An 11,224-nucleotide genomic window follows, 5' to 3' on the forward strand; every position below is an offset into this window, starting at 1 on the left:
TCTCTTCATTCATAGTTGTAATAAACACCCGGCGTAAATAATTAGCATACAAAATCAACGGTTAACGGGCTTATTGAGCAGCTATGAGATTTTATTTGACTACATTCGGAGTGTGCAACTTCCTGAATACAACAATTATAACCGTGCTGGGCCACAGTATCGCAACCCTGCTGAACCGCTGTTGACTATTAAAGCAGCTCGAGTTTCTACCATCAAATTAACAAATGTTTCTTTTATTTTGAAAAAAAACACATGTTATCCCGCTTGTGGTGTTTAGTAGGCCTACGTACTCTTACTTAATCTATAAAAAGGCCCGGAATATATGACCCCTGTAAATCCCCAGAATTAAAATTAAAAATATCTTTACTGCAATCAAAGTAAACAGATTGAGTTAAACACTACTGAAATAAAGTTAAAACGCATAAAGACAAAAAATATTACACAATAAAATATAAATATTACAAAATTACGATACATTTATAGGGTTATCCCCTATATCATGTGATTTTATTCATTTTCATATTCATGCCGTTCTCAAATTGTTTATTGTATGTTTCCTGTATGGTATCGCAATGAATAAAATCAAATCTAACACTAAGTAATCCACAATAATAAGTCTGTACAAAGCATTAACTTAATTGATTTCCAATTAATAATTACCTTCCCATAACCATGTGATTATATGAAGAGATCCTAATCAATATTACTGACTACGGCCAACGATTCGGCTGCTATTAAAAGTGGACGTATTACCGACTATCACCACTGTTGTTTACTGTGGTCGAAGTGCTCACTACACAATAAGAATGTTTGTGATTGCTATCAAAATTTTGACGACATTGCTAAAAATAATACTGTTGGTAATAGTAACAGGCTTGCTGTTTCGTATAAGCAACGTGTAAGTATTCAGATTTTTCGTGACCTATGCCTACTATCAAAACAGTCTCATTTTTTCATTCGAAATTTTATTTGTACACATTAAAAAAAAAATAATACCATATCAGGCACAAAAATTTAAAAAAAGTAACCCACAAGTCCAGCTTACTAACATTTTGGCCTAACTTACTAAAATATTTAGGCCTATCAATTAAAATATGAATTCACGGTCTTGTGGTCTATCAACTCAGTGGTTGCAGTGGCTACACTAACGCTGAACTGAGCTACTTTATCTTCAAGGTGATTATAACCATAACTTTTTTTTCAGTTTAAAGATGTTCAATCAAAAGACAGGAGAATTCCTCAAAAATTAAAATAAAATTTTGAACAGCTCATTTAAAAGGATTAAATAAATTATTATCTTCTGGTACCAGGAAACAGGTTGAAAATTCTAGTTTTTATAGCCTGTTTACATAGAAATTTTACTACACAAAATGATTACCAGCCAATACAAGGATTTTTGTAAAATGTTTATCGATCGGTGAAAACTATTTTTCCGATCAGTTCCTTGGTGGAAACTAACAACTTATTTTATTCTTGTAAAATTAGCTACGGGTATTCAATTTTTGAAATTATTTATTGAGGTATTTTCCTGTTTTTGACTGATAGTACATCTTTAGATTGGTGGTATTACAGTTGTTACATTGTTTTTATATGTATTTGATACACATGTATGTTTTGTTTGGTTTGATATGTAATTTGGAATGTAAATTAAAATTGAATAGTTCGAAGTGGTTTATTGCGGTGTTAGTATAGCATATTGAACCGCAAGGCATTAAATGATATTTTGTGATGTTACTTTAAAAATATAATACCGTCGTAATAAGCAATCGATAAATTTTCGCCTATTTTTCATTTTTATTCTGCAAGAATAGTTCAATCATATTTGAAGAGCAGGAGCTGACGAATGCTACCGATGGAAGCGCTAATACGTCATTGTTGCATTCAAACTCCGGTACGTAGTACAGGTAACATTATAATCCGCGTATTTATGCAATACAACTCCTGTTTTGGGACACCCCTATTCAAAGTAGACTTAACTCCTATTGAAGGGGCAATTTTCCATGAAACAAGAATATATATTTAACACTACGGCCAATTAAAAGGACACGTTAATAAGGGGACAGGTACACATTTGAATTACCCAAAAATGGCGAAATAAACACCTATTTATCCACGATGATTGAGACACTTTATTATTGTTTCACCAAAACACAATAAAATCAAAATAATAAATTCATTCAAATATATATTTTGGCAACTTTTGTGCAATCATCTTCAACATCAAGCATTTTTATCTTGATCCTTAAATTGTATTGGTAGGCCTATGGCCCTTGCCTCGTATAAACCGATCTTGTCAATCTTGACTTGACCGTAGGTTTGTTTTTTTTTTGTTTCTTTTTCTCGTGGTACATTCATACAGTCCATATCGTTACTTGTATACATATTCCTAAGCCATTACGGTATTCAACAATACATATACTTCTCAGCTTGGGCATTAAGCTCAATAGTATATCAAGAAAAGAATAGTTAGTCCATTATTTTAATAGCACTTGAATCATGTTCCTGTACGTTGAAGTTGATTTTGTATCCTAAATATATTGTATTTGTATGTATTGTAAATTATTGTTACAAATTAGTTTAAATTGAAACCCAAGCAGATCTCAGAAAGGGGTTCTTCGATTGTTTCTCTCTTTTTCTATGAACGTCATATGCTCTACTGCACGTTGATTACTAAACCTAAATCAATGTAGTTCTTCTCTAATGTACGGAAATTACAGTTTAATTTTATTTATTGAAAAAATACATTTACTTTCAGAACCAGCAGAATCAGTGGCGGACGTATTATTCTCCGCATTTATCTTTCTTGCAATAATCGTTTTCGGAAGTGTCGCTTTTTTTGGTAACATCACCACAATATGTGTTGCATTAACTACGAAAGAAATACGAAGGAAACGCAGCAATTACCAAATAATGAATCTGGCTGTAAAAGATGCTATAATGGGGGCGTTGTTTATCGTAATGTTATGTACAATTGCACCCGAAGTAAATCATCTTTCTTTTATTGCGTTTGTACTAAGTCATTCATCTTCAATCACAATTTTGACAGTTGCAATGGAACGCTGTTTTGCTGTTATTGCGCCATTTCAACATATCCGGTACGTTACAAAGAAGGCATTGATCATTGTTATAGTCATAGATTGGTGTGTAAATATAAGTTTAGTTATTACTCATGAATTGGTATATTCATATTTTTATCGATATGCTTTTCAGGAAGTTACTTTTATTTATTGTCTTGGACTACTAATTGCTTCAGTGGTTACATTCCTCTTACATCTAGTGATGATTTTAGTTGTAAGGCGACATGCTTCAAATATTAACCAATTAACCAATGTATCGCAAAGAAGAATAAGGCAAAATACTAACCTGATAGTTACATTCGCATTGATTGCTGGAATATTTCTTGCCTGCTATTTACCGTTTGCTGTTACTATCTTAATCGACCTCATAAGGGGAAATTTAAATCTTCATAAGGCTAGAGTAATACTGTGTCCATTTTTGCCATTTAATTCAGCGGCTAATATGTTTATCTACTGGTGGCGAATTCCAGAATTTCAAATGGCTTATATGCGTACACTGTGTTGTCAGAGAAATACATAAGTCCCAAAAGGAAAGGTGATTAAACCCTGACCTACAGCAATGGAAACATATTGATAACAATATTAACTCAATAGGAGTATGCCTAAATTAATTAGGAAACTTAGGCAAATTAGTATAGTAGACCTACATATGTATACATTTCACAAAAACTAGGCCTTTCTTTCTACTTTTGGGCGGACAATGTTTATGTAGTCACAGGAATTTGTTCCTTCTCTGTATAGCTCCATCCGTCTCTTGTTGATCTTTTTTATCTTTGTAACGTAGTTGCAGACTTGATTGGAACAAATGGATATATTATAAATCCGATGTTGGTCTATTATGGGTTAAATTTACTAAAATAATTCTCGAATATATAGTATTGCGAATTATTACTACTATCTTAATTTTATATATTTGTAAATGATATGCATATCCTTAATCATATGTTAATGATAAACATTTTAAGGACTGTCCGACTATCAAATTTTATTTTACAAACACAAGTGACATGCCTTAACATGGTCATGATGACATGACATCATGACTATATATGAGCATATAGTCAAAAAGAATGTCATAGTCTGGCCAGGGCTTTAGTAGCTGTCATCCCAATTTGAAAATGTAGAATGGCAATGTATAGCCACTTTGCTTATAAAATAAAAATAATAATAATAAAAATAATAATAATAATAATAATAATAATAATAATAATAATAATAATAATAATAATAATAATAATAATAACAACAATAACAATAATAATAATAATAATAATAATAATAATAATAATAATAATAATATAGTAACACTTTATTTATTCACTTAGACAATAATAAAATACTATTGTCATAATATCGTGATAAAAAAAGAAAATTATTATAATAGGCCTATTTGTATTTCTACAAACGGAAATTATCTACATTATAAAACAATTATGGCATATGCCTAGTATAGCGAATTACTAGGCCTACTCAATTTTATATCTTTGTAAAAGGTACGAATATCTTTAATTGTTAATAATAAGCATCTTAAGCCCTGTCCAGACTATCAAATTTTATTTGACAAAAACATGTGATGCCTAAATTTAGACTGGGTTCCAGTCCCTAAACTTTGTTTTAATCAGTGAAAATGCTTGAAAAAATTAATCGAATTTGGCACCAAGTGCGTTCCATATTACTTATTTTATGTCGTCATAAAAAGTTTCTCAATATAACCAGACGCTGGTGGCGCTCTTCGAAAGTATCTAATAGAGTTCCTATGTAGAGTGTTAGAGTATCTAACACTAGGGAAAACCATTAATTAGAGGCTTGTGGCAAGTGTAGCCCAAATATATGTTCATGATATCACACCATGACCATATATAGGCACATCATGACTACATAAGAATACAACAGTTTTTTTGTCAAATAAAATGTGAGTCTACAGGGCTTTAATAGCTACCACCTCAATTTTTAAATGTAAAATGACAATTATATTAAAATATAGCACAATTCCGTGTATATATTATACTTCTTCAAGCTTTATTTGTGTTAAATGAATTCGTAATGACACACAAATTAGTCTGTAAAGTATACAGTATCAATTACTGATCTAAATAGAATGCTCCTCAAACTTTCTATAAATGTTCGAATACTGTAAGTGCCACTCTCGCATAAGCGCATCTCCCGAATAAGTATATATTACCCTGTGTGTAATGAAACACTTTGAGAACCAGGATTTTAAATACAATGTATACAGAGTTATGAATAAACAACACAATGAAGACACAAGCTGGCTTATAAACCTTTATTTACGATGACGTAGGACCTATGATAGGCCCACTGAACTACGGAAATACGTGAAGTAACATGCTATCGGGCATAGAAAGCGATACGCCAATATTTTTTGATAAGCTCCGCTCTCGATAATAAGCGCCGCTTTCGAATAAGCTTCGCACTGAAGCCTCTTAAAAAAACCAAAATGGTGAGCCCCATGCGAACATTAACAAACTTACATGATATGCAAAACTAAGCTCAATGTGAACATTTATTTGTCAACTTTATCAACCAAATAAAATTCCGATTCCGTTGGCTGCTGGCTGTTTAACTCAATCGACGAATATCTTGCACGAATAATTGTACGGAAGATTTTACCGATGAGAAAAACGCATCCTAAGATAAGTGCAATCAACTCGCAAATGTCGGCAGCGTTAGAGTCAAACTCAAAATTAAGACTTCCGAGGCTGGCAATTATTACGACAATGTAGGGTGTGAAAGTATAGCGAGTGTATTTTTCCCAGAACGTCACGTCTAGTCCGAAGTATATCGTAGTTGCTATTATGATCACAACATACAGTATTGTTGACGCCAACATGCCATCCACTTGGGTTGATTCCCCATACGTCAGAGCGATGGCACCATTAAGAAAGGACGCGACGAAAGCCCAAGTTGTGTACATTGAAAGGCCATTTTGAACAAGAAGGCGATTAGCCACTAAGTCGAACCTAAATAAAATAATAGAGGTATATTTATAAAGATGCAGAGTATGTACTTCTATCAAACAAGTGAAAGTATACCCAACACTGATTATTGTAAAAATGGTCAAGTCCCATTAAACCTTGCCAGTAAAAAAAACACACAATATGCTTTGTCTTTGTTTGAGTGATTGTGTTAGGCCTAATAATATACAATGTTATCACATTATACTATTTAAAGTCGGACGGAGAGCAGGGTCAAATTTAAAGATAAAACGTACCTGAGGTTCTTTTCCATATATGATTTATACTTTTCCACTCGTCTGTAATTGACCCAAAGACAAATGGCGCAAGACACCACAATAAATAACAAAACCAAGGAAGAATAGCCGATTAACTTCCGATCAAAGAGAAACAACCAAACGACCAGAAGCACCTGGTTGAGGCTGTACACCAAGGTAAATTCAGGTGGGAACACAGGTATAACTGTGTAAAGACGACCTTCCTCGTTTGAGCGACAAAATGTCGATAAAGCGTACGCAACCCATACGATCTCAAAGAAAAAGATAAATGCCCAAATGGAGAATGTCCAATCTGCTGGAGTTGCTTCGATTGGGAAATAATCTGAAATGTCTCCAGTCAGGTTTTTGAATAATCCAAGATCTGTTAAAGAGTAGAATATCGTCAAGTATAACTACCAGTAGTAAAATCTTGAAAAGGTCATTAAACATTGCATTTCTCTCAACTTCTAAGTGAAACAAATAAATTATGCGTTTTCACTGAGTTGTACACAATAGGGTTTCACCATTTTTACAGTGTTAAAATGTGGTTTGAATTGTAATCATAGAACACAATAAAAAAATGCTAAATGCTAAATTTAGCATAGCTTAACATTGCGGTTGTGATGATGATAATGAATGATAATAAGAATGTTGATGATGACGATGATGATGATGGTGATGACGAAGATGTTGGTGATGACGAAGATGATGTTGAAGAAAATGATAATGATATAGTTGACAACGATAATAATGATGATGATGCATATTCGCTGTCAACACCACGAACTGTAGAACAGAAGGATAAATTATTACACAAATATCGTCACTCTCCCACCCAATAAACAAGCAATGTTTCATATCCCTACATAACCACAAATATAACCGACAACATTTGTTAAGTAACAATACGTTCTATCTCAATTAAAAATAACCAAGCTATAAAAACAAAACAAAAACTTACTAACTCCGGCGCCAGTAGCTGATAGCTGAGCGATCACAAAACCTACAGCCGTAACGACTGCCATAACAACAGTACTTATGATGTACACGTTTTCTTTCGAAACACCCATTGTCATTCAGAGATCGGTAGTCTACGATGAAAACCCTGTAATATTCAAAACCATTAAAATACAAATTTTGAGCAACGAACAGGAATATATGCGTTAAGCCTGGTTTTTATAAAATGCGCTACACTGTAGCTGCATTTCTGCAATCGGGAATGCTCCTCGATTCGAACGACCAATGAGCGTCGCCGAAAGCTGCGGCAATAGGCTATAGCGATTTTATGGCAACAAAACATTTTCTTGATAGATAAACATTTACGTTACGGCATTGCACACAAAATGCGCTCTGTTGAGATACGGGATTTTGCCAAACATGGTAACAACACCAGAATTTTCAACATTTGCATTTCCACACAAACACAATATTGTAAAAAATAGTAACAAAACAACATAAACGTACAAACATACGTGTTTTTGGGACATGTGCGTATTCTTGACCCTAAATAATACCTTTTGATTGGTTGTCAAGGTAAATTAACTATCTTTTTGAAAAGTTAATTTTTTAAAGTTTTAAATGTTACAGGTATGCTAGTACATATTCAATGATACAGCTAGTTCTGAATAATTGAATTTTTGTGTGATTTGATTTATAGGGATATAGATTAATTTAAACTTGCGGTTCAAATAAACGATAAGGTATGGTGCCTCATCAACTCTCTGTGCTGGTAACCTTGATGTCAAAGTCACATTCAAAGTCAAAGAATTAACTCAAGTCAACACCCAAAACGGAAATTCCGTCGCTTGCATAAGTGTAAAATAATACTTAAATGAATAAGAAGTTACACAACTCCGGACAACATGGATACAAAATATAACAAATTGGTTTAACCTGTGAATAGGCCTATCCATCAGGGGTGGCACCAATAGAGGAGTGGCTCTCCCCACCCCCACCCCGCGGGGAAAATGGGGAGAATAAAAAAATTACATATTTTGTTTAACACACAGGCCTAGTAGACTCTAAAATCGATTAAGTAGGAATTTGAAAGCCCTAGATTGTCAATTTCCGAGGGTTGCAAATGTCCGTGTTCGGTCCTCCGGCAGAAACATCCTAGATCCAACCATAATCCAACACATCTTTAGGGAATGAAGAGTGTCCGGTGAGGCCTTCCTCGTGTCTGTGTCCTAATGATCGGGTGGAATGCTTGTATTAAGTTCGCGAAGTCTGCGTATTCTATATTTTTATACATGGGAATTTAAAACGGGGTCATCTCAACTGTTTTTAAGAAGTTACTTAAGTCTATACATAATGTTGTTATAATTTTGAACTGAAAGCGCGCGACAAAAGTTTGAATATTTTAATTTTTTTTAAATTTATATCTTAAATGAGAATAACTGCATATCGATGTGTTGTTTGAACAAAGGAAACAAATCACAATCTATTGTATATAGTAAGCCTATCTGTGATCATGTCAAGGAGGTTGCATAACCAGGTTAACCTTCTTGCCTTGTTTATGCAACGCCGTCTTCAGCATGACGTCAGCGCTCAGCTTATATAACCTCGAAATATTAACGTTGACCTTAGTTGACCGTTATACAATTTTTGCATACAGCCCAACCGTTTATTTATTACGGCGACAAAACAAGACTATATGCAGCCATGCATAGATGTGAAATAAATATTTGTAGGCCTATATTCTATTATGTATATTACAAATTACGTATTTGTTGAGACACAACCAGAAGACGAAAAACCAATTGAATAAGGTTCACGTTACAAACCAGTAAACAATAGGCCTACACATTAACCTTTCTCTAAATCCAGATGCCTGTTTAATTTGTTTACCTACAAGATGATTGGCAAACCTAGGTTACCTCCATGCATAAACTCTTGAGCAATGATCCTAAACTAAAACTAACTCACCTATCCAGTCATTAAGATTTTTTTACTAACGATTCAGAAATAGACAAACTGCACACAAATGCTATAGATGCCCGGAAAATATTTGAAGACTACCACCCATTGCTAGACATTCGAGTAAATTTTAAAATTATAAACCCCAAATTATCAATTATTAACTTTAACTTACCAACGAAACTCACGATAACTATCGGGCGAACAAGACGCTGTGTAGCAAAATATCGTTGGTATTTATAGTGCCTCAAAGCATTATGGGAAGGAAGCTAAACCAAGTTGTTGAATATTCAGAAGATTACCATTCCTCTTCTCATCTTCATAATCGCAATCATAATCAAATTATTCACGATAGAGTTCGATAGTAGCATTAATGTCATCTTTATAATCATAATCGTAATCATAATCAGTCATATGCCTATCATATTCATAACCACAAACATAACCACAATTGGTTAGGATTAACCATAGCCATAGGCCTAACGGAATAGCATTTGCAGTAGGCCTACCCGCTGGTCCTTGGGAATTGGATTCTACGCCCAGGCTACGCATGGAGGAAATAACGGTAGTAATCTAGAGGTCGTGGTTCGATTCCCATCCGAATCACTTACAATGGGGTTTTTTCCGTTCGCAAGTTTGTTGGGAACTAAGTACTAAGTATGTCTCTTATACACATCTAGATGTGTATAAGAGACAGGTGGAGTTTCATGTAAATGTTTCGTACGGAAAAAAAATTCGCAGGCGGCGAGATGAACAGCGAATATAGCTCTGGAATTAACAGCGCAGGAACAGTGCAGGAACAGTGCAGAGCCATATATATAAAGAGTTGCGACATTCCGCTCCTTGGTTTACGAAAGTCACGTGGTACACACCGTCCATTTTGTTTCATAATCTTCCCGATGAACACATGCAAAGTATATGTGTTACGTACATTGCATATATAGTGAATGGACTAGATTGTTCAAAACCCCAAAATGGTGGTAGTCTACATTTTTGTTTATCACATTCGAATAAATTCTTAAATATTCTAGAAACCACTAAATCTAGATAAATACATTTGGCATTGCTTGAAAGCTGAATTAATATACTATGTTCTTGAAATATTACAGAAATGAATAGTGGTTGAAAATGCAAGGGGCCTAAGGTCAGTGGCGTAACGACCGTGAGCTCGCGGCGGCGGACCCCGGTCCCCCACTAAAAAAAAAAGCTCCTACTACCTAACACTTTACTACGGAGTATTATTAACAGTATCGTAACGCATGTGCATTTTGTGGTCATGTCCCAGTTCAAATGGGCCCCGGAGAGGCCACGGGGTCCCTCTTCTACCAAGCTCTCTACTAGTACTACAACGCCATGACAATACGGTACTTTTTCCTATAATTTAAATAGACCGAAATCGCACAAAAACACTCTTGGGAAGATATATAGAGGGAGCCCTTTGTACTACGACCCAGTATTTTACTATGGGGTTTGACCAGTTATGTAACGCCGTGCTTTCTAAGGAAACGCCCAGTTCCAAGTTCAAATGAGCTCCGGAGCTCCCACGCTCCCTCTCCTCTTACTACTACAAAGCACTACTCGGATGCTTTTGACAACACATTTTCTTTTAATTTTTAAAAATGATAGGACCTCGGTCTGTTTTATGAAGGTTCTTCTCATCTTTTATCCACTTTTTAACATTATAAAAGCTTAATTTGTAAATTGAAATTGATTTGATGAATAAAGAATTGAAATGAATGATTCGTGGTATCAAAGTGACACTTTATCAGAACAATATATTATTTTGGTTACCTAAAGGTATTTTCAAGCCTAGACGACCCGATAAAAATGCTCCAGAATTCGTAGGCCTACTACAAATACAGCCTATTATTTAAAGTGTTGGAATGGATGGTACCGTACACCTTATAGAATATAACCAGGGGTAGATCTAAAGAAAAATCTGGGCAGGGGCCGGAGGGGTGTGGGGTTGGTTTTGGGATTTTTGTTTAGAAATGCTTGA

The 11,224-nt window shown here is 34.5% G+C and overlaps 2 protein-coding genes across 2 annotated transcripts; one reads left to right on the plus strand and one right to left on the minus strand.

The window, feature by feature from the left end:
- The first annotated feature begins 723 nt into the window (after nt 1-723).
- Nucleotides 724-4,293, plus strand: LOC117118115 (lysophosphatidic acid receptor 1-A-like). Its single transcript, XM_033262619.1, has 3 exons — nt 724-898; nt 1,812-1,891; nt 2,756-4,293. Exons 1-3 carry the CDS (start codon nt 807-809, stop codon nt 3,595-3,597), a joined length of 1,014 nt encoding a protein of 337 aa, XP_033118510.1. The 5' UTR covers nt 724-806; the 3' UTR covers nt 3,598-4,293.
- Nucleotides 4,294-5,346: 1,053 nt separating this feature from the next.
- LOC117118088 lies at nt 5,347-9,522 on the minus strand. The gene is made up of 4 exons (XM_033262585.1): nt 9,401-9,522; nt 7,271-7,414; nt 6,310-6,691; nt 5,347-6,058 (listed from the first exon to the last, which is right to left on the minus strand). Exons 2-4 carry the CDS (start codon nt 7,383-7,385, stop codon nt 5,602-5,604), a joined length of 954 nt encoding a protein of 317 aa, XP_033118476.1. The 5' UTR covers nt 7,386-7,414; nt 9,401-9,522; the 3' UTR covers nt 5,347-5,601.
- Nucleotides 9,523-11,224: the final 1,702 nt, after the last annotated feature.

This window comes from Anneissia japonica, unplaced genomic scaffold (genome assembly GCF_011630105.1).
Source record: "Anneissia japonica isolate Jap-2015-1 unplaced genomic scaffold, ASM1163010v1 scaffold287634_len692169_cov176, whole genome shotgun sequence".
Classification (NCBI taxonomy): domain Eukaryota; kingdom Metazoa; phylum Echinodermata; class Crinoidea; order Comatulida; family Comatulidae; genus Anneissia; species Anneissia japonica.

Bases quoted from the DNA above. Each gene is read 5' to 3' on its own strand.
- LOC117118115 (XM_033262619.1), top strand. From the start codon at position 807: ATGTTTGTGATTGCTATCAAAATTTTGACGACATTGCTAAAAATAATA. The intron at 899-1,811 runs GTAAGTATTCAG...CTGCAAGAATAG, and splicing joins CTGTTTCGTATAAGCAACGT to TTCAATCATATTTGAAGAGC. The intron at 1,892-2,755 runs GTACGTAGTACA...ATTTACTTTCAG, and splicing joins ATTGTTGCATTCAAACTCCG to AACCAGCAGAATCAGTGGCG.
- LOC117118088 (XM_033262585.1), bottom strand. From the start codon at position 7,385: ATGACAATGGGTGTTTCGAAAGAAAACGTGTACATCATAAGTACTGTT. The intron at 6,692-7,270 runs GTAAGTTTTTGT...ACTCTTTAACAG, and splicing joins AGCTACTGGCGCCGGAGTTA to ATCTTGGATTATTCAAAAAC. The intron at 6,059-6,309 runs GTACGTTTTATC...TATTTTATTTAG, and splicing joins TATATGGAAAAGAACCTCAG to GTTCGACTTAGTGGCTAATC.